Below are 23,439 nucleotides of genomic sequence, written 5' to 3'. Positions count from 1 at the left end.
AAATGGATCTAATTGGATTTGCATTTTAAAGCATAAAAAAAAGTTGCATAATGTATTATTTTTTATGTCGTATATGAGGTTTTTAGTTATGATATTCCTAAAATCATTCCACGTAAATCTGCAGATTTTTTTTTTTACAAAATGCTAAGCAAAAATAGCAAAAAAAAAGTCTGCAGATTCTGATTCGCTCTCACAAATTTGGTCAAAAAAGAATAAAGCATTTACACAACTTGGTTGATAAACCAAAAAATGTCAGTCCAATACAAAACGTCATGCAAGAAGGCTGGATGGAATGATAAACTTGACTTTTGTTTTAGAATTAATCTTTTTTTTTAAACACAAATTTTAAGCATGATCTTTTAGTTTAGCATACTAACATCAATTTAATCCAATTCACAGAAAAAAAAGAAAGAAAGACGGTTAAAGAATAATGCATCTAAATGCCTGACCATATACAATAAAAAAGTTGAAAATAGAGGAAAAAAATAGCCTTGATTTGTGTTGTAAAACGTCTGTTATGTATTGTTATTTAATAAAACTAAGTTAAAGTCATTCATAATTTTGTTTTGTACACATTTAAGTCGACTGATCATTAATTCAAGGACTCATTGCAACTTTGCAGTAATGTAAACAAATCATAGCGAACTGATTCAAAAGATTCGAATCACTGGATTGAATCAAAATACTCTAGCCAGCACGATAAGCACAGGTTGAAAGGCAGCGAAATTGCCTGTGGCACCACTTCTGGGGGAGGAGACTCAGCCGTCATAAAGAAACCCTCACGCCAACCGTTGATAAAGCAATACTTCTGTCAGTCCTCCAGCTGTCAATCAAGATAAATAGTCTCTTTAAAACCCCTATCAGACCAGACGTATCGTCATAGCTGGACTCTGGCCGCTGTCAGTAGCGACAGGACTCAGTCTCCGGTAGAAAACAGCAGCGCACACTTGTCGCAGCGAGAGCTCCGTGGATCAAGAGTTTATATCGGAATAAAGGTGCGCAAAATGACAGATATTCCTCAGAGGTGCACATGAACTGCCTTGGACTGCGTTTCACTCTATCAAGAGTGCGTCAGCTCTGCAAAATAAGGCGAATTGCCTTATTCACTCCTATAAATAGGAGTAAAGGTGATCGTTCCGAGCAAGGATTCAATTAGTTCGGCAATTGTTCCTGGCGAGAACTGAGATAAGCGGACACTGAGACGGAGTGAAATGGATCTGAAGGCGTTGGGCTGCGCAGTGCTCTTACCTATTCAGATACTCTACTACACTGTCAAGGCGACCGTGTGCTGGTTCTTACCGAGCAGGCGGAGAGATCTGAGCGGAGATGTAGTGCTTATCACGGGTGGCGGACGGGGCATCGGCCGTCACCTGGCTAAGGAGTTCGCCGTGCGTGGAGCTAAAAAGGTAAGCCTTTTGTAAAATTACTTTGCCATATGCCTCTATATGTATAATATTTAAGCTTAAAAGCACTTTATTTAAACCGTGCCAATGTGGTGTTCTAATAGTTATAGTATAGTTCCCATAGTCTTAAACTTTAATAACACATTCATGGCTCTTTTTGGCACATACCAAAGAAGTAAATAACTGTTATTAATGTAAACAATAATTTAGCCACATAATAATGTCGCTATCTTAAAACGTTACGCATCTTTTCCACTCTTGAAAAAAAACATTTGGTATGAAAATCCTTTCAAATCTTGTTGAAATTGTAGACATAAAAGTAAACATTTAAAACCTAAATGCTACAAATTTATAGCATTTTCTCAATTGCTTTATTTTTATGATTTTCTTTCCAATATTTTCAAATGAATGAGTGGAAACAGTAGTTTAACAATGATAAAAACATGTTGACTCTGTCTTTTTTGCAATAATACCAACTGTGATATTGGTATCTATAATTGCAAAGTTATAGATGTGGTAATTTGTGGAAGATAATCCACATCAACAATAATAATGGATGAGTTTGTTTTGTTGTGCAAAATATCACCCTGTATGCCCTATTCCTCTCCCTAGGGACATTACATGTGCTGTTCATAAACCCATTGTCTCAACAGTGCATAGGTCATGACCTCTACGGTCAACAGACCAATCAAAATGTAGACCTGGAACCCAATGTCTTGTTCAACTGGGTCATTTAAACAGCTATTTGATGGAAAACACCCATCTTTCAAACTTTGACAGCTCTTATGTTCAAATTATTACAGTAATCCAGTTGAAAAACCTGTAGAGGGACCAGTGGCCCAAGAAGTTCATGATGCCAAAAACTTTGACCTTGGCAAATATTTTGGAATGTTAGGCATCTGCCTTTCCTTATGAATCTTTATTCCATTGCAGACATTATCTGGAGTATTGAATGCCTATATTAAATCTCACATTGGCAGTGGTGTAATATATTTATTTATTTTTTGTCTCAGCAGTCAGATTCTAATGAAACGCGACTGTGTGCTGAAAGTCAAGAGCTGGGAAGAAATGTCTCAGCTGCCTCACCCACCCAAGACATTGCATTATAAATAGACCCAGTGGCCCAACTGTAATAAACAGGGCTTAATAACTTCTGTAACCACAGTGACAGGGGCCCCAGTGTTTGGCGGCATTACACCCAAGGCTTTACTTTGATTTACAAACGTTTTCCCCCTGAGAAGGTTGCGTGTACGAGACTAAATAAAGCCCATCATAAAAGTTTTAGCGCAAACCTTACCACTCTCAGACCTTAGATCCCTGAATGCTCAATGACACAACTCACCTTTTACATCATCATGGGGCAAAGGTCTTTGAAAGAACCAGATTTGCAGCAGTATGTTAAAGGAAGCCACCGTGCTTGTCAACACCCCATTGTTAGCCATTGTCAAGGTGTGAAAGCTTTGGAAGAGACACCTGCAGTCGCTGTCTTCACAGTTAGCCCATTCTTAAGGAATGCTAAACAGCCATGAATCATAAATGCACAGGCTCAGAGTTAACCTGACCACTCTCGCCTCTAAGTGGAGGTTGTAATTTTACAGAAAGCAGGCTGTTATTATGGGGTCAAAGAAGTCAGCAAGTCCTCTCTGCATGGCAATTTAACACTGGAAATATCTTGCAAGAGTTGTGTCATTAACCACTAGCCAAACCCTTAACAGTGATTTGAAGAACCAAGAAAAGAACTTCTGGAAGTTACAGAAGCACCGTCACCTGTGACCATCCATGTGGTCTCATGGCTGATGGCTTAAGGAAGTGTGAAGGAAGTGAGCCCTATGTAAATTGCTTTCTGCATGTGTATGGGCTGGGGGGAGGGTGGCAGGGACCATACAGCTCCCAGCTGGGCAGTGCCCTGTGACTGACCCTTCTGTCTCCACACTAATTAGACAGCGGCAGGCGACTGCCTCCTGAACTTCTTGCGCCCCCGTCCACATACAGACCCATTCAGTAGGGAGTAAAGTGGATTACTTGGGCTGCGTTTACACTTATCTAGATATATTTGAAGAGGCTATCTTTTTCTCTCTGTTTTAAGACTACTGTCCACACTAAGATTGTGTTCAGACTTGAGCACAAAGAGGTTTAGTTTGATTAAAACAAACTTCATTTTGATTACTGCTGTCAAGTAGAATAAGCGTGAATACACTTGGACCCAAAAAGCAGATCAATGCTTCTGAAAAGATGAGTCTTGGTCCACCTCCAAACAAACTGGTCCATTTTGACCGAAATGTGAATGTCGACCAGACAAAACAGGGTGTGAATTCACAAGATGCAACTGTAAAAATTGACTAATCAAGCATACTCAATCATTCTTGATCATTATAGGAGAAAGGCTGCCTTTTACAGTTTGGTGCACTGCAGGCATAGGAAATGCTGCCTCATTGCAGCCAATTTTTTGTTTGAGGAATTCCAAGCTCTGTTTTGACTATTTACACATTTTATAACCTCTTCATGAGTTCCCAGATAATAGAAATACCATCGTGTGTATGTGCACATACAACCAGCACATTCAAATCAGTTCAGATTTAGGTTCAGTCTTAAGTATGACAGTGGGAATGCTAAAACAGCTGAACAGCAAGTGTCAACACGATCTAAGACAGCAATTGTGTTCCAAGTGAAGGAGTTTGCAAAACATTTTTTAGAATATTTCATGTTGGATGAGAAGCGTTTGGAAAAACTATGTGTGTATTGACAAAGACCATTTTTAAAATGTATACACATTAATGTAGACCTACACTTCCGGTCAATGGTTTGGAGTCAGTTTTTTTTTATGTAATTATTTTTTTAAGAAAATGATTCTGTTAATCAAGGCGGCATTTTTTAAACGTAAAAAAAACATAGTTAAATTGTTAAATATTTATAACATTTTTAAATAACTGCTTTCTTTTTGTATATAGTTTCAAATGAAACTATTACTCCAGTCATTATTGTTTTTATTACTATTACCATTAATAATAATAATAATAATAATAATAATAATAATTAATATTATAGTGATTTCTAAAGGATCATGTGATTCTGAAGACTGGAGTAATGAAGCTGAAAATTCATCTTTAAAATCACTGCAATAAATTATTAAATTAAATTATAAACTACATTTTAACTGTTATTTTATAGTGCAATAACATGTGACAATTTGTACTGTATTTTTGGTGAAATAAATGCAGCCTTGTCGAGCAGGAGAAGCTTATTTTAAAACATTTAAAAATCCTACTGACCCCAAACTTTTGACCACTAGTGTATCTTTTGTGTGCAATGAGGCAAATTATACTGCAGGTCTTGCAACAATATTGAAAAACAGCTGCAACTAATTGTTATTTAGTAACTTACAAACTATACAAGATTTTTGTTATGTTCACTCAGTTTCTCCAAAAAAATAAAATATTTTTTCCCCATCAAACTTAAGAAAAACTTAAATATTGACTGGACTGATTTGAACACTTTTTGCTGACCTACTGTTATATAATGTAATAATTGTTTAACTTATAACATTAGTAAACTTTAGTATAAAGAAATGCCAAATCACATGCAGTTTTTTTAAACCAGTGACCATAATCAGGTAATAATATTGATTTTATTATATAAAAGGTCCATATTTTCTTTCTAAAATGTTCTATGTGGAGCCTGTATTTCTGCCACAATTTCTAACTCAAAAAAGTTTCTAATACATTTTTTTTCTCTTTCGGATATAGGTGAGTGGTCTTTTATATGGTAATGACATTAATTGGGAGGCATTTCAAGATGTAGATCTGACAGCAGTCAATTTCACACAATTTCAAGATCATTTTCTATTTATAAATGCCACATCTGGAGAAGAGGCATACTCACAGGCTTTTGTACATTTTCTCTGAATCGCACTTACACCCTTCTGCGAAATTATGTAAGAACAAATTTAAAACGTTTTCTGCGCAACATTTTATAAATGAAGCCCCAGATTACAAAGCTAGTCATAAGAGCTTCACACACAGAGCACTGATTATTTGTGTGTTTATCTTTAAGGAAACACAATGTGCGTCCTCACAGGACTGGATTAAGCACGGTTTGTTTGCTCCTTATTTTCGCATATTGTATGCTAATGCGGTGCACTCAGCCATTGCTACTCTAAGGACTTGAATGATAAGACTTGCTAATGTGATGTGTGCAGATGAAGCTCATAGTGGGATTGTATGGGAGACCACCTTGTGAGCTCTTGTTCTCTGACAGAAATATCAAGATTGTTGTGAAATCCTATTATAAGCTTAATCAAGACCTTCTCAGTAATTAGCTCAAAGGGCCATGAATATAAAACAAGCCCATACTAAAACACACAGGCATCCATTAGGCCTGCAAAGTGAAACCACATGCAGATCAGACCATCTTTTGCCTAATTCTTCAATGATAGGGATATACGCATATATTGGTTTAGGTTAATTAACATAGGTCACTTTAAATATTTATCTGGACATAATGCATTTAACCAGAAATCCACCATCTTTAATTTTTGGTGCGTAAAGTTTCTTCACATTTCAGACTGACCCCAGTAATGACTCCACTTTTCCATGAAGTCGGCTGAAATGAATTCTTAACAAAATGAAAACACCACTTGCTCAGAGGCTGGAAATTTCCACAAATCCTTTCCCAAAAAGAGAAGTAATTGGACCAATTACAAGCAGCCATGGCCAATAAATGTGAACCATTCTTCAGTGACAAACATTCAGCTATCTGAGTAAGGTTACTGGACTTGAGTATTTTGCAGTCCGTTTTCAAGGTTTGTGAGAGTTAAAATCTCAAACCAGACCCTGGATTTACCTAACAACATGTTTGCTTCAGTAAAATTGAACATTTAAGCCTGGTTTATACTACTTTGTTGAGTGATCGGCGTGACCCACGGTGCATGCGTAGCCGTGCATTTATACTTCTGCGCACTGTTTGTGTTGCTCTGCAATAGCACTTCCGAAACTCTAGCTGGCAGCAGATTTTTGTGTTCCTCTGTGTCGAGTTTCTTTGTGGGCGTTTTGTTTTTTCTGAATGTTACCTTAATGAACAAGTGGCTCAAACTCGCTCATTTTGAGGCAGATGTGCAACAATTTTAATTATCAGGTAAAAACAAAACAACAGTTTCCATCTGGACCTCCTTCACGGGTCTCAACACTTGTAAACACTCGCTCTATCACATAGCTCTCCGTCCACACTGGTCAGCGCTAACGTAGACTAACCATATTCCGCACACAACGATGTTCCTTACTGATTACATTTTAAAACCAATCTCAGAATAAATACTTATGAGTTATAGACAAGCTATATATCTGTGTAAATTTTGTATTTCACTCTTCCATCCCCGATCACAACAGAGACTCTCCTACCAAATATTTCTGAAAAAAATCAGTAAGTTTGCTACGTCCACCCATTGCACTTGAAAATGAACAGTGGGCAAGCTTAAGGTGCGAGTGTCGCTTGGGAGGGGAGACATTTAGAGCAAGGAAAATATTGATCATTTGAATTTAATTTGTGCATATTACAGTATTAGAGTGTTTTTGAAATGAATATCATGTTATCACAAATTGTTAAGTAAGTTACCTTTTCTTTAATAAATGTTTTGCAATGGCCATATTTAAAAGTCATTTGTGAGTGATGATAACCACGGCGCAACTCCACCAGAGAGAGCCAGAATGACGGGCTTCAAACGATATTTGCCCATCATTTTTGTACATTAATGATATTTATATTCATTAAAGGTCAGTTAAGTTAGCGTTAACTTGCATGAATTTAATGTTTTAATATTTATATTGCCACGCTGTAATAAAATAAGCATGATCTTGATCTCAAGTCATGAAACTTAAATGTATGTAAGATTCTTTCATTGCAAACTTCCATAAAAAGATATAAAATATCACATTAACTTCAAGTTAAACACAATAATAGTGTATTCTGACATAAGTTTTTAATAAGCAACCTCTTTTGCCGGTGAATTAAAGATGTGCTTCCTGTACGGAACTCTATTTTAAATTATGTAGTCATCTTCCGTACACATGTGGAGGTGGTACTTTTCCCCTCTTTTCTCAAAAACTACCGGTCCAAAAGACATCAATCAAAATGTGTATTGTGCAGTAGGTATTCACCCAGAGAATGATCACAAAAACATGTTTATCTGGCTTTTAATGACGAAGGAGTGGTGTTTGAGTGGAAGAGCGGAAAGTGTATGGAACATAGTTATTCTACGTTACCAAGCCAGCCAATCACAGAGCTTACGCTACGCGTTGTTGCGACATGTAGTTACATTTTTTGAGAGGTGCGTGTCATAGTCACCGTCATAGTCACCGACGGCCACAGCGAGGGCTATGCGACCACGCATAGGCTGAGTAGGAGCATACGCGTGCGCTTGATGCAGAAGTATAAATCAGCTTTATGGACATGGCTATCACTGGTCATAATTAGTGATGCAACGATTATAATATTTGATTGTTTGATTATAGTCTGAGGAATAATCACGGTTATCACAATTATTATGCATTCATTCATTTCAAAACAATACTAGTTTAGAAAATCACATGGAAAGTCCCTAAACTTTAAAGTAGGGCTGCACAATATATCGGTTCGGCACGGATATCACAATTTCAAGAAAGTGTAAAGCATGCAGGCACAATAACGTAAACATTTGTAACTTTAATATATATTTTTTTTTACTGATTTATTAAAACAATAAAGACTATACAGTGGTATTTTACATTACTAAATTTCTTCATTGAATACTGTTTGACTCTCCAGAAAACCATAAAGAATTGTTTATTTACTTTTTTTCTTTACTCTATTGTAATTTTTCTCGCAATTGTATTTTTATACATGATTCACATGTTTTCAAAATCAACCCAACCAATCTAAATGAATGATTTTTCACAAATATAGCTATTCAAGCCATCTGGTAAAATTGTTTTCATATCGCAGCAAAACAAAATATTGTATGTGCGCAAGCCGTGCATCTTCATTGGAAATAATGAACTTGCACGCGATATGTGAACAGCCCTTAGTTAATAGCCTTAGCCATAGTTAAAATCAGCCTTTAATCCAGTGTGCGTGGGTATTTGCCTAGGTGTACAATCTCGGAACTTTAAACCAGCGCATAGTTGGCATAACGTTGTTTAATGTTTTGTTCCATGCAGAAACACAGTGTTGAGAAGCCTTTACGATTAATTAAGCGTAATGACTTAAAGTGCGGTTAATAGTGAAATCGGTTAATCGTTGCATCCCTAGCCATAATTATAAAGTCTTAAAATGTTTGCTCTCACTAGTTTGTGATTGACATTTTGACATATATTTACTTTAGAAATCAGAATATGAACAATATAATAAAATAATAATTTAATAATAATAAAAATAATCATTTTATATCAGTTTATTAATTATATGATTACAGTTAGCAATAGTATATATTGTCAAATGAAATTACAATTAGGAGATTTGGTGCTTGTATCAACTGAAATTTAGAAATGTGACTTTATAAATATAGATTACTTATTAATTGCTAGCAAATTGTGTAATGTTTTTTGCGAAAATGAAATGTCAAAATATTTTTTAAATAATACTTTAAACAGATTCTTGTTTTAAATATGCTTGATGATATGTTTGGCATTAAATGTATAGGTACTTTTTAGCGTATATATTCTGTAAATCATTCCAAAAATCTGTAATAGTCATATAATCAATAATGTTAAACATGTGAACAGGATATGTTCTAATGTATGTGGGAAAAAACATTAAATTTAAAGCTGCATTACTCTTTTATTGTTGTGATTCTTAAAAAAAAAATCATTTTTGACCCATACATTAATACAACCAAAATAAAACTGGCGTAAACAAACCATAACTGAGCTAAAATAATAAATACAAATCTATTTATGAATGTTTTCTCCAATCTCAAAGGGTGGTTTTCTCCTATTAGGCTAAATTCTGCGGCCAAATGAATCCCCGCACACACATACACACACACACACACATTATCATGAGGTTGTTGAAGCAGAAAATGGCTGGGTCTGTATGCCCAGCAGGCTGTGTAATCTCTATGAGAATTTGTCTGCGAGAGATGATGAGGCAGCATCACTGATTTCATTACCTTTCTTTGACCTCTCAGACTGATAAATCTAATTGACCAATCACTGCCCCCCATGTTCCCTGTCCCAGCCAATCCATTCACACAGTCATCTCTCTTAATCCTTCTCTCTTAACAAACAGCCTCACTCTTGCTTCTGTTCCTACAATGCTTGCTACTAGTTTTCATACGAATATGTGTTGTTAAACTGGCATAAAATAAACCAATGAGACCTAACACACTGTGGTTTACAGTGAATTTTGAACATATGATAAAAAATTTAGGACAGCTTTGAAGTTACTAAGACTTAATTAAATAATGAATAGTTAATTTTACTGAAAAACAATGGAGCCAAACAGTCACATTGACGCATTAATACTTTGTTTATGTTGTAATTAACATTCATTTTCAAATTATGGGATTTGTTATGTTTGTTTTGGAGTGGTTTGGAATTGACTAATAATTAGAATTAACTAGGAATTAGTGTAAACAAGCACCTAAATAAATATGACTAAGCAGTGGTCACATGGTACAAGTCGTACTGTATTTGTTCAAAAATCACATTCATAAGTTGTAATTAGTTCTAAAAGGATGCAAATAGGGCTGGGCGATCTGGCAAAAATGCAATCTCGATAATTATTGTCCATATTGAATGATAACGATATATATTTTGATATAATTTAATATTTTATAAGTTGAATATAAGTTGTTTATGCTTCCAGATTTAAAAGAGTACCCCAGCAATGACTGAAGCCACAGAAATTAGAGGGTCCATTAAATAGTATAACATTTTCAGCCGATAAATTTTCCGTGGCCAAAAATTCGGTACATCTCTAATATTAACACACTTTTAGATTCCCATTGTTGCACATTTCTGCAGTGTGATTGGCTCTTAGATCAATTTATAGTAAAAAAAAAGTCCAGAACTTATTGTTATTGACATCAGTTTTATCGCGATTCAATATAATATCATTTATCGGCCAGCCCTAGACGCTTTTTAAAAGTTATAATCTCATGAACATGGTACTTACACTGAATCGAACCGATTGTGTAATCAAGGATTAGAACTGTTCATATATCATTCCAAGCAAATGTTTTCGATTTAAAAAGGACATACTAAAATGCGAAAACAGATTATCTTCTGACTCATTCTTTTCGTGTCAAACATTTGGCATGAATTGTAGGTCACGTAGTCTCTTGTGTTTACAAGTAAACACCTACAATGAAGAATACAAGTCATAATAAATTAGCAAAGACCGTTAAAACACAACAACTGACAAATTAAATCTACTCTGAGACTCTAATTTATGACTAAAGACTTGAACGGTGACGTATTTTGCTTTAGCTTTCTGGAAAGTTGATGTATGGCCAGTAAGTATTACATATATCTGGCTGGTTTTATATTTTTGTCTGGCTAGTTTTATATTTTGTTCCATTTTGTTTCTTAACAGCTAATCCTGTGGGGCCGGACGGAAAAATGTCTGAAGGAGACGTGTGAGGAGATCACCCTCATGGGGACAGAGTGCCATTATTTTGTTTGCGATGTGGCCAACAGGGAAGAAGTCTACAAGCAAGCCAAGGTTGTCAGAGAAAAGGTACAGTATGCGCCATAATATCATACTCTGATGAGTTACCTGATTAAAGTGATAGTTCACTCAAAATAAAAATGAATTATGTTATCATTTACTCTCCCTCAAATGGTTACAATCGTGTTTGAGTTTCTTTTGTTGAAAACAAAAGAAGATATTTTAGGGAATGTTGGCTGTATTAGTAGTATAGTATTTATTTTTGTATTTATGTGGCTACTGATTACCAAAATTCTTCATAGTATCTCTCTCTCTTACATTCAACAAACATCAGTTTGCTATGGCAATGTTGTCGTCATCAACTTTATAATACCTCCAGACCGCAGACATACTCACGCTTTCCGCTTCAAGCTGCTTCCGTGTTCTACTTTTAACCAATAGCATCAAGAAAAAAAGAGCGTCAAGACAGAGGTCTAACTCTGTGCCTCCACATAACGATAGGCGTGTTAAAAAATCATAAGAATATATATATTTGATTCCTGATCGGAAGGAAACTTCCAATTCCGATCGAGTCTGAAACTACGTGATTGGATCCGGACATCCTCAATAAGAACACCTCACCTTCACTCACACATTGCCAAGTCTCGTTTCTTTCATGAACTTTACAAAGCGTTCTCTCTCTTTGTTTGCTGTTTTGATCCTTTGCCGCCTAGTCTGACCTCTCGCCTGTATTTTGATCCCGTCTTTTGGATTACCTCTGTGCTTCTGTTTTGCTCCTGTTCTTGACCTCTGCCTGTACGACCTCGGCATGATAAACTGCATTTGGATCCACAAGTCTTTTGTCAGCGCCCCACTTTGTAACATACAGTTGAAGTCAGAATTATTAGCCCCCCTTTTCATGTTTTTTTTTTCTTTTTTAAATATTTCCCAAATGACGTTTAACAGAGCAAGGAAATTTTCACAATATGTCTGATAATATCCTTTCTTCTGGAGAAAGTCTTATTTGTTATTTCGTCTAGAATAAAAGCAGTTTTTAATTTTTTATGAACCATTTTAAGGTCAAAATTATTAGCCCCTTTAAGCTATTTTTTTTTTCGATAGTCTATAGAGCAAACCATGGTTATAGTTATTGCGAACAAACCATCGCAATAGCTTGCCTAATTACCCTAACCTGCCTAGTTAACCTAATTAACCTAGTTAAGGCTTTAAATGTCACTTTAAGCTGTATAGAAGTGTCTTGAAAAATAACAAGTAAAATATTATTTACTGTCATCATGGCAAAGATAAAATAAATCAGTTATTAGAAATGAGTTATTAAAACTATTATGTTTAGAAATATGTTGAAAAAATCTTCTCTCTATTAAACAGAAATTGGGGGAAAAATAAACAGGGGGGCTAAAAATTCAGGGGGGCTAATAATTCTTACTTTAACTGTATGTATCCATCCTCCAAAAAATTACTACTAGGAAATTTGGTGTTTGCATCAAATAAAATTTAGAAAAGTGACTTTATAAATACAGATTATATATTAATTGCATATTAATAAAGCTTGAATAACATTCTGTAAAAATGAAATGTTAAAATATCCTCCTAAAATGTGTCACTCACTAAGAATATGAATTAATTATGTTATTATAATAAAGAGTTTTCAATCAGTGTAGATGATCTTTTTGGTGGCCTTTCTTTTCTAAAAAAAAAAAAAAGAGAAAGAATATATCCAGAAGATATACAAATATATCACGTATTTGGTGGAAAATGAATCAAATCAGATCTGGATTTTGGCATTCACTTGAATGGTGACAATTGTTAAAACACCTCTCAAAATGCTCAAAGCGCAGATAATTAATTTTTTAATAATGAATAAAGGTGACAGAGGCAGTGTGTAAATGTGATTGACAATATGATATATATATTTATTTTCTAATGTTCTAATGTTGGATGCGAATTTCAAAATCAGTGTGCACATTATTATAAATAATGTAGTTGGCTCTAACCTCTAATAACCCAAGCACTGGCTTTATCACAGCTGTTTTGCCTTCCACCCCCATAGCCTGGGTAGAGATTATAGCTCACTTAAAATGTCTGGGTTAGATAAGACCCAGCAGTATGGCGACGCTGACTGGCTATAAAAAAAAGAGAGAACAAGTAATCTGTTATGGAAAGGAGAATAACTAGCAGTGGGTCTTTGATTTTTATGCTAGGTGGGAGATGTGACTATTCTGGTGAATAATGCTGCAGTGGTGCATGGGAAGAGTTTGCTGGACAGTGATGATGATGCTCTTCTCAAGTCACAACACATCAATACAATGGGACAGTTTTGGGTAAGTACAGAAATGTGGTGCTCCAGTTAAAAAAAAATAAATAAATAAAAATAAAAATTATATATATATATATATATATAATTTTTGGTATGACTGACTAACTATTGTAGTTTTTTATGTATTTCTTTTTTTTCTGTTAGTTTTAGCTTGTGTTATTTCATTTTAAATTTTATATTTCTTATCAACTAACTGATATAAATAAGTTTTAAGTTTATTTTTATATAATTACTATATAATAACTATTATTAAAATTGTTATAGAGTTAATTCTAAGAACATTGCTAGAAAAAAGAAAAAATATATTAATAAAATATTATAATATTAATAAAAATATATATAAAATTATTTAAAAAATAAAATACATTACCAATCTGCTTTTGCTGAAACAAACAGTCAGACTTTTTGTACACTAAAACAATCCAATGATATAAAAGCACCTCAAGAAAACATTTATATAGAATATTAAACATTTTATAGTATTATAAACATATTTTACAAATATTACATAAAATAACTAACTTTCATCATCTGCTTTCCAGGTTCCTAATTCCTACTTGAACTCACCTTTTAATAATCCTTTCATCCACAGACCACGAAAGCCTTCCTGCCTCGTATGCTGGAACTGCAAAACGGCCATGTTGTATGTGTCAACTCCATCCTGTCTTTGTCCCCGATCCCTGGTGCCATAGATTACTGCACATCTAAAGCTTCTTCACTGGCCTTCATGGAGAGCCTCACTCTGGGGCTGCTGGACTGTCCAGGTGTAGCCTGCACCACCGTCCTCCCGTTCCACACCAACACTGAAATGTTTCAGGGCATGAGAGTCAGGTGAGATGATGTTTTGAATCCTAGAAAACACAGACACACATATCTATAAGGACCAAATCAAATTCCACTCTAGATTTCCTGATTATTCAGCTTCAATTGGAAGAAAGTCACATTAACGGTTTCCATTGAGTTAGAACATCATTATGAAGACTATTATATCAGTGTGGGATTAAAATTGACTCTGCTTTGTTAATGCATGGTTGAGATTAGAGCTGCATGATTTTGGAAAAATCTAATATTGTGATGTAAAAATTTTCTGTGAATAAATATTGCGATATGAATGCAGTTTCACAAGGTATTTTGAATCGCTCTATTTGATGGTCTTCTAGGGAGTCTAACAGTATTCAGGTGTAATAATCACAATGCAAAAAAAATATATATATTTTCTTACTTAGTTTTGTCTCGTTTCTAGTCCAAATATCAAAAAACACTTAGATCAAGTAAAAATAAAGCATTGTTTTCATCATCAGAAGAAATAAGTCAAAATTAGTTTTAGAAATAAGTTAAAAATAGATAAATTATCTTGTTTTCGCTTTGAAATGTAGATATTTGTACTAGAAACAAGACAAAAATTCTAAGACATTTTTTTTGCATAAATCATATAAATTCCATATAAATACAGTGATTTCATCCAATTTTGTAGCTCCTGCTCAACTATAATTCAGACTCAACATTGCAACTATTTTCTCATAATATTTCATCAGAACGCACACTCACTTTGCATCAATAAACTCTTTTTTTGGTATAATATCAATCAATAAGCAGATTGTTAATAAGCTAGTTGTTTTTGCAAACTCATATTAGATCTGGCTCGATTCTTCCATGATCCATTCAATTGTCAATGGATTAGTCCTGAGACACATAGCTACAAAAAAAGACCAATTTGCCACTATATATATATTTATATATGTGTGTGTGTGTGATTCTATGGCTTATGAGGAGGTATTTCGATTCATAAATATTATAAGGTCTGCAATATATTTAACCAAAAATGTGTATATTTTTGAAAAGCATTTTTCTTATTTGTCTTGTTGACACCTGATATAAAGACACATTTTTCAGAAGACATGGCAAACACATTTGACCTGATTGCTTGACATGACATGGATAAGTTTAGGTGCATTCGAGCCACCACAAAAGTCTGCCTCCTTTCCACCTACTGACCATGTTTTTAAACCTTAGAGTCGTGTTGGTGAATCACACATGCCAAATAGCACTTAAACTTTGCTGTCTGAAATCATAGGCTTGGTTTAAAAGGGGAAAAAAAACACAAAATGCACAATGTTCTCTAACCATTTCTGATTCTAACTGAAACACACAATATTTGTCCAAGTTTTGTAGCTATTAGAAGCAAAGCAAAAGCTTACCTTCTTGTTACCTTCTGGCACATTCATATGTACATTGATGAGCTTATTTGGCAATATTAGAAAGATGGGGTAAACATCCACCCGATATTAAAACTATTATGTTAAGAAATGTGTTGAAAAAAATCTTCTCTCCGTTAAACAGAAATTGAGGAAAAAAATAAACAGAGGGGCTAATATTTCTGACTTCAACTGTACAAAAATCTTAGCAAGAAATCTAGAAAGTGGAAAAAATAGAGATTAAAGCTGCAGGTGTAAACAGGAATGTGTATTCTTTGTCTATTTGTCATACGGTCAACCAGAATGCATCTTGAAAATCCGAGAAATCCAAGAGCTCTCTCATCCTCCATAGACGGCAATAGTCTTAAATGCCTTGTGGTATTGCGCAACAACAGGCAGTTTTAAACAATTACATCTTTCTACAGGTTTCCGCAACTTTTTCCTCCTCTAAAGCCAGAGGTTGTAGCACAGAGAACAGTAGATGCTGTTCGGACAAACACAGCCTTTGTTTACTTACCCTGGACCATGAACGCACTCGTTATCCTCAAAAGGTACAGTGTTATCATTTATAAACACAGTTTCATTTCAGATCTAAATGTTTCAGCAAATATGCAATTCTCATTCATGATCTTTTCTGGCTTTACTTTAGCATGCTACCACAGAGTGCACTGGAGGAAATCCACAGATTCTCAGGAACCTACACCTGCATGAATACTTTCAAGGGGCGGACATGAGAAATTTAGGAATAACACAGGAGTTTCAAGTGTTACATATTTTTAAACAGACTGTTTTTTTTTTTTATTAAACAACGGCTGTGGAGTTGTTCTTCCACGGGCATTGAGATCCAGAACGCATTTCCAGGACTGTTTGCAGGTCAGCACTGACCTTTGTGTTGCGTTGTTGGACAAACACAGAATGGAAGGAAAAAAAGAAGCCTCAGTCGATCGCTGTGCTGTACTGTATGTGTACTTTAATGTTTTTTAACAATCACCTTTTAACTACTGTCACTGTAAATTCTGCATCTGAATTAAAAAGAAAAAAAGTGTTTTAAAGGAAAAAGCCTTCCAGTTGGATGTCTTTAGGGGGGTTTCAGCCTAACACTTTGGTTTTAGGTGCCATTTACACTGTGTTTTCGATTTAAAAGGCATATTTTGTTGGTGTTACACATGCCTTTCAAGCTACCCTTGCATCTTCAACCTGCAAAAAAACATTTTGAAAAAGCTAAAGGCCACATTTTAGTTTAGAAATGCATTTTAGAATGAAAATACTTCTCGTCCAGTTTTTAATGTGTTCCAGAAAAACTGTTACCATCCACAATAAACAGCTTAAAATGCATGATACTCTACATGACTATTTAGCTCACTGAGCATCCACATAGATCAGCGGTACTCAACCCTGTTCCTGGAGATCTACCTGCCTGCAGAGTTCAGCTCCAGTCCTGATCAAACACACCTGAACCAATTAATTAAAACCTGAACAGCACTTGATAATTACATGCAGGTGTGTTTGATATGGGTCGCAACTAATATATGCCCGAAGGTAGATCTCCAGGAATAGGGTTGGTCACCCCTGGCATAGACTGTCTGCATCAGTACTTGCTGTCTACCTGTTGCTTAATGGTCATATAAGATGGGCTTGACAGGTCAGGGAACAATGTACGATAGTCCAGAGTGTGATTGTGGATAGCCATGCCTCCATTTTCAAATGTTTGCATTTCAATTCGTCTATACTGAAATGGAGCACCATTTTCCAAACTAAAACAAGATCTTTTTAAAAACGCCCCATTTTAGTTTAGTTAAAAACTTTATTAATCCCCTTGGGGCAATTCATTCTGACATGGTGGTGCTTCACATTTAACAAAAATGACACATGTAACACATAAAACACCAACACTTACCATCAAGTACACACACCAAAAAAAAAGAAAAAAATCAATAACAATGGTAGATAATAATAACTAATAATAATCTATCAATTAACTACATTTATTACGTAACCGAATTGATTCAGGCACAAAAGTAAATTTATAATGATTTATGGAACATTTTATTGTTCTTAGACGTCGCCCAAGGGGCATCCACTCAAAATATTTGCTCAAGGGGTGTGTGCTGTCTCCTAGTATTTTATGTGCTATCCTCAACACCTGCAGTTTGTAACAGTATGCAAGACTTCACAGGGAAACTCTTAAAATTTGAGCACAAATTAGCAATGCCTTGAAGACGATTCCTGTTTTTTATAGAGAGTGAAGAGAACCAGCAAATAAAAGAAAAGGACAAAATACTTTCAATAAATGAATTGTAAAAGGTCTTGAGAATAACTTTCTTTACATTAAAAGAGTTGATTTTCCACAATAAAAACAGCTTTTGATGAGCATTATTAATAATTGTATGTGTGTTTTGATTCAACCTGTTGTCAATAATTGTTCCTAGGTATGTGTGTCATTTATAACCCCCCTTTGAAGAGCAGGTGTTTTTTTGCCAAAGTTAATAAGCATTTCTTTGGTTTTTGACATTTAGTTCTAGTTTCATTTTATTGGACCATGCAATAAAATCATGCAGGACTGGACCATATTCCTGGTCTGAGTGAGAAAGCAAGAGTAAAAGCACAGTATCATCTGCATATTTAACCAAATACCTATTTTCCTGTGTACTCTGACAATCATTTATATATAATATAAAAAGAACAGGAGAAGGTACGCAGCCTTGTGGAGAGCCTATAGAAATATTAATGATGTCCGATAGTGCCCCATTTACCCTAACTCTTTGTTTCCTACATGTTAAGAAATTCATAATCCATAAGACTATGGATAAAATTAAACTGAGTGATAAGTTTCTCCCCTAAAATAATAGGTTGCAAACAATTAAAAGCAGATGAGAAGTCTACAAACCAAAGCCGCACAAAAGCTTTACTATTATCCAAATGGTGACAAAGAACACTCAACAAAAACAGTTTTGCATCCTCTACACCTCTCTTGGCGTGATATGCAAACTGCACTGCGTCTAAAAGCGGTCCAGCAACCGTCATTATGTAACTTTTTATCTGTTTTTCAAGAGCCTTCATGACCAAAGAGGTCAAGGCAATAGGGCGGTAATCATTTAAAGATTCTGGCTTAGCTTTTTTAGGCATTGGTACAATAATTGAGCTCTTCCAAAATTCTGAAACCTCCCCTAGATCGAAGGATGATTGAAAAAGTGAATGGAGAACTCCACTTAGCTGTTCAGCACATGACTTAATGTTGCCACATATACCATCAGGTCCAGGGGCCTTATCGGATGGTGTGGCCTTCAGCTGCTTTAATATATTAAATGGGTTCAATTTAAAATGATCAAGAATACTTAAACTATCTTTAAATAATCCGATCTCATCATCAGTTGAAAATGTATCAAATCGAGAAAAAAATTATCACTATATTTATTAGTCAAGCACAAATTATCACTATCATTGATTTGCTACATGTGTACTAACTTTAGCTATACTTTTAATCCCTTTCCAGGCCACCTTAAGATTGCCTTGCATAAACACTCCTTCAATCTTATTTTTATATTTATATTATATTTTTGCCTAAAACGGATGGTCTGGGGTACAGTTCATGACAACTTTGTTGAAGTGCACTAGTCGGATGGGATTTCACATTTGTCATCTATAAATTTAAGTTTAGTTTGAAGGTGAAACAGTTTTAAAAGATGTTTGCTTACCAGTACACATTTTTACAAAAACCTTAATAAAATTTTTGGTTAAAAATATAATAATCCAACAGTTAATTTTGTTAAGAAATTATTTTCACGATGATAAATTACTATTTGACTACAAATTAGATTTGAAAAAAATTGAAAGTTTGATTTGATGTGAAAATCATGAATATGCAGTTGTGTTTTAGAGGTAAATGTCTGATTGATTTTTATTCATTAATCTAATGTATTCACATGTTAAATTGTGATAGCTGTATACGGAACTCAACAGGAATAGAAGTAAAAACATAAGTTTAGAATAAAGCATATTTTTACTTAAATTACACTAAAAATCTACAGAAAAAAAAAAAATTCTTTCCAAATGTACAGAATATTTGAATTGTGCAGACCTGCATCTCAACATTTGACTGAAAGATTAGAAAAAGCCTATACATATACACTTGCCCACCAGAAAATGGTTAAAAGAAGAGTTATGAGACATAAAAAACTCAAACAGAAATGTGTCTCCAATGTCTACTTGTGATCTGATCGACTAAAACGTATCTTAATACCAGATAAAACTGGAGTTTGCTTTCAGACCTGCCGATTGGACCACGTGTGAAAACACCCTTACAATCAGCGAATTCTAGGCTAACAGAGTAAAGCTGTATTTGGATTGTATCACGAGGTCAACAGCAGTAAAATGCCTCATCAGCACTTCTACTCACCAACACAACAGACCTGACCTGAAGCTCCAGCATGTGGGCAGACTCGCTCTCCCATCACAAACATTCACCAAATTAAATCAGCCGGATCTACTTTACGTCATATTTTTTGGTCTGGACTCTTTTGAGAAGATACAACAAAGATGTGAGCTCAGTTTACTTTTCAAGAGCGGGGCTCAAGTTACTGCAAACCTTCTTTAACCTCTTTTAAAGTGACGTTTTGGCCCGATTGCTTTCAGAAGTGAGTACTTTGTTCTGAAAACAGTTACACAGGGAGAGCAGGGGAATCCAGGCTTTCCTGTGATTTATTTTATGGAAAGTTGGAAATATTTAACCACAGATCCATCCCACAGTTACTCTTATGTTATACATAAAATACAAGTGCCTTGCAAAAAACAAAAAAGTAAATTTTTTTTAGTAAATGTTTAAATATGTTTATAATATCTGTGTGTGTGTGTGTGTGTGTGTGTGTGTGTGTGTGTGTGTGTGTGTGTGTGTGTGTGTGTGTGTGTGTGTGTGTGTGTGTGTGTGTGTGTAAATCTTTATATCTAACAATATATATGGTTAATACATGCAAATACAAAGGTTAATACAAGGCAAAATGAATACCGCTCATGAAATTTCTATCTTTTTTTATATCTTGTTGATTGATAACAGAGTAAGGACATTTTCACAGTATTTCCTATTTCATATTTATATCTCTGCAGAAAGTCTTCTGTTCTGTTAGTCTGGAGTAAAAGCAGTTTTTAAAAAATATTTAAGTATTAAATATTTAATATATATGAGCAATATCACTCAAGTAGCAGTGCAATATGGCTGTATATCAGCACTGGTGGGAGGCGTGCATTGCCTTAGTGTCCCACCAGAGACGATATACAGCTATATTGCACTGCTACAAGTTTATACAACATATTCGTATACATAAAAAAGAAAAACAAGCATAAGTCTCCTTTTTAAGTAAGAAAGGCTGATGGACGCCAATGCCATGGGCGTCGCTAGGCCTATTTTAGAGGGGGCTGTAGCCCCCTATATTTCTACTTAGCCCCCTAAAACTTTTCAGATTAAATCATAAACTGAAGACCAAATTATCGTCTCTGTCCCGTTTAAATTTGATATGAAGATGGCAGCAGAATTCGGCTCCTCCCTGACTTTCATTTGATCAGCAAACCACAGCTGTGCCGAGTGAGAGAACATGGGTTTTTTTGATAAATTGTTATAAAATATGCTTATTTGCAGTTTTTGCTATGGATACACTTGTATCACTTGTACCCCAATGTCAGATAGGAGCAATCGGGTTTCCAATCTACTGTTTCCTCAGTGTTCACCTCATAATCACAGATGTTTCCTCCAGCGAAAATGTAACTCTTAACGAACATTTTACTATTTTTATTTCAAAATGAACTACAATAATAAAACACATTACAGTGCATGAGGCATTATCTATACCACAGTGACAGAACCACTTAGTGAATGTACTCATTTTAACTGTCAGAGTCACTGACAGAGATAGAAACATCATGTGCTGTCTTGTATTAAAAATATTTCCTATTTTAATAATGTGATTCAGTTCGTGAAATATGTGAATTAGCCTGTAGGTTAAAAATATATATTTTTATATGCCATTTAATTAGAAAAGTGACAGTTTCATTTATTAAATACATGGAAACAAAAATTGTAATTTAACATATAAAGTGGCTTCTACTACAGTATTAAATTACTATTAAATTATTACTTATAAATATATTAGGGTCTTATATTTATATATATATATATAATTTTTTTATATATATTTTTTTTCCTCATATGGAGCTGAGCCCCCCTAAAATTGCCCCAGGCCAATGCGGTGAATCTCAGAAATAATAAATATTTTATAACTTATAACAGCTACTGTCTTAATAAATAAACTGCATAGTTGCAATCTAAACAACATTCTCGCCTAAAAGAGCCTCAAAAGTACTTTATGTTGTCCAACAGCTGCATTATTTGTCAAACTGTAATGAGTTTATTGATCTGCTGTCACTGTGGGCGGAGTAATACTGAAGGGTGAGGAGGCTGTACAAGTGTTGTTATTGCAGAATATTGCACGGCTATCAGCCAATCAGATTCGAGAAGTATAACTTCTTTTTTCCAATTGGCTACAGAACAAACAACTGTTAACTGTTGCCTAGTTATCCTAGTTAAGCCTATGGCACTTTAAGCTTAATACCAGTACAAAATAATAATAGAATAAAATAATAAAAAATAGATATTATTATTATTTATTGTCAACATGGCAAATGCAGAACAAATTAGTTATCAAATATGTTTACAAATGTGTTAAATTTCTTGTAACTTGGAAGGGCTAAAAATTTTGACTTTAAATATGCAGTTATTTTAAAATAAAAAGGCTAAAGCACATAAATTTCTAAAACTAAAAAATGAAAATGTGTGTGTCAGGTAATTCTAAATATAAAGAATGCTAAAATAACACTTTGATTGTCAGCTCTTCTCTTAACATTTTAAGTACTGTGCAAACATCAATACATACTTTAACAAGACAGCACATGAACTCACCCACATCTGAAGCTTAAAACCCAAGTTCAACTCTGTGCGAGTCTTTACAATGAAAAATAAATAAATATGTGGGATCTGTCTGACCTCTGGCTGCCAGATAAACCACATGAGCGTTCATATGAATCACAGTGAACCACAAGCACCTTCCTCTGCAATTGCAACAACGCCACATATCCTGATTTGAGTAGAAAATAAATTAGAACAAGCTTCATTCGAGGAAAAAATTAGGAGTCTCTTGTGGCGACTAGTTTTCATTGCTCCGAAGTGAGCCTTTTGAAATACTGCAAGAGTCAACGGAGGGTCGTGAAATTTGGGAACTGAGCAAGAGAACAAGGATGCTAAAATACAAGGTAAATCACACCACAACAAAAATCATAGACAGTTACGACTATTCATACTTAACAAAGCCTGCTTGAAATCATTAAACCATGTTTGCAATCCATCCTCAGTGATCAGACTTTGATCAGGGTCCCTGTGAGCTGGAAAAAAGGCATATGTGGAACAGAAAAACAAAGCAACACAAAAGAAAATGACTTTTTCATCCACCCGCAGTTGAATTTATTATTCCCAAACACAGACAAGGCATACTTCACAAAACGCATTACTTATTAATTACTCCTCATATGTGGAGAAGCCTCATAAACCATCACAGTGAGAGTAATAATGCCGATAATTCACTTCAGAGCTTTGGTACACGCTTCATGATGTCTCCGATCTCCTCAATCCCTGCGGATTCACCAGTGGGAATCTTAATGTTGCAGGTCTGCGGTTATGCATTTATGATGGCGATACTTTATTCTGCTGAATCTGTTTTCCATATTAGTCTATAAACCCATTTTTTTCTTCTTTGAATCCATATTTCCTGGCTCGTGGATCAAAAAGGCTTGTGAGGAAATTCTAAAAGCCACAGAAATCCTAAAAATGTGGTTTGAAAGGGGA

The 23,439-nt window shown here is 34.8% G+C and overlaps 1 protein-coding gene across 1 annotated transcript; it reads left to right on the top strand.

The window, feature by feature from the left end:
* Nucleotides 1-745: 745 nt before the first annotated feature.
* dhrs3b (dehydrogenase/reductase (SDR family) member 3b) lies at nt 746-17,894 on the top strand. Its single transcript, XM_056468625.1, has 6 exons — nt 746-1,406; nt 10,968-11,111; nt 13,244-13,363; nt 13,952-14,190; nt 15,980-16,105; nt 16,204-17,894. Exons 1-6 carry the CDS (start codon nt 1,212-1,214, stop codon nt 16,286-16,288), a joined length of 909 nt encoding a protein of 302 aa, XP_056324600.1. The 5' UTR covers nt 746-1,211; the 3' UTR covers nt 16,289-17,894.
* The last annotated feature ends 5,545 nt before the right edge of the window (nt 17,895-23,439 follow it).

Source organism: Danio aesculapii, chromosome 11 (assembly GCF_903798145.1).
Source record: "Danio aesculapii chromosome 11, fDanAes4.1, whole genome shotgun sequence".
NCBI lineage: Eukaryota > Metazoa > Chordata > Actinopteri > Cypriniformes > Danionidae > Danio > Danio aesculapii.
This window is presented reverse-complemented; position numbering and strand designations above follow the sequence as displayed.

What these genes read in the sequence shown, in the direction of transcription:
- dhrs3b (XM_056468625.1), top strand. Translation starts at nt 1,212, where the DNA reads ATGGATCTGAAGGCGTTGGGCTGCGCAGTGCTCTTACCTATTCAGATA. An exon ending in CCGTGCGTGGAGCTAAAAAG is followed by an intron (nt 1,407 to 10,967) that starts GTAAGCCTTTTG and finishes GTTTCTTAACAG; the next exon opens with CTAATCCTGTGGGGCCGGAC. An exon ending in TTTCAGGGCATGAGAGTCAG is followed by an intron (nt 14,191 to 15,979) that starts GTGAGATGATGT and finishes ATCTTTCTACAG; the next exon opens with GTTTCCGCAACTTTTTCCTC.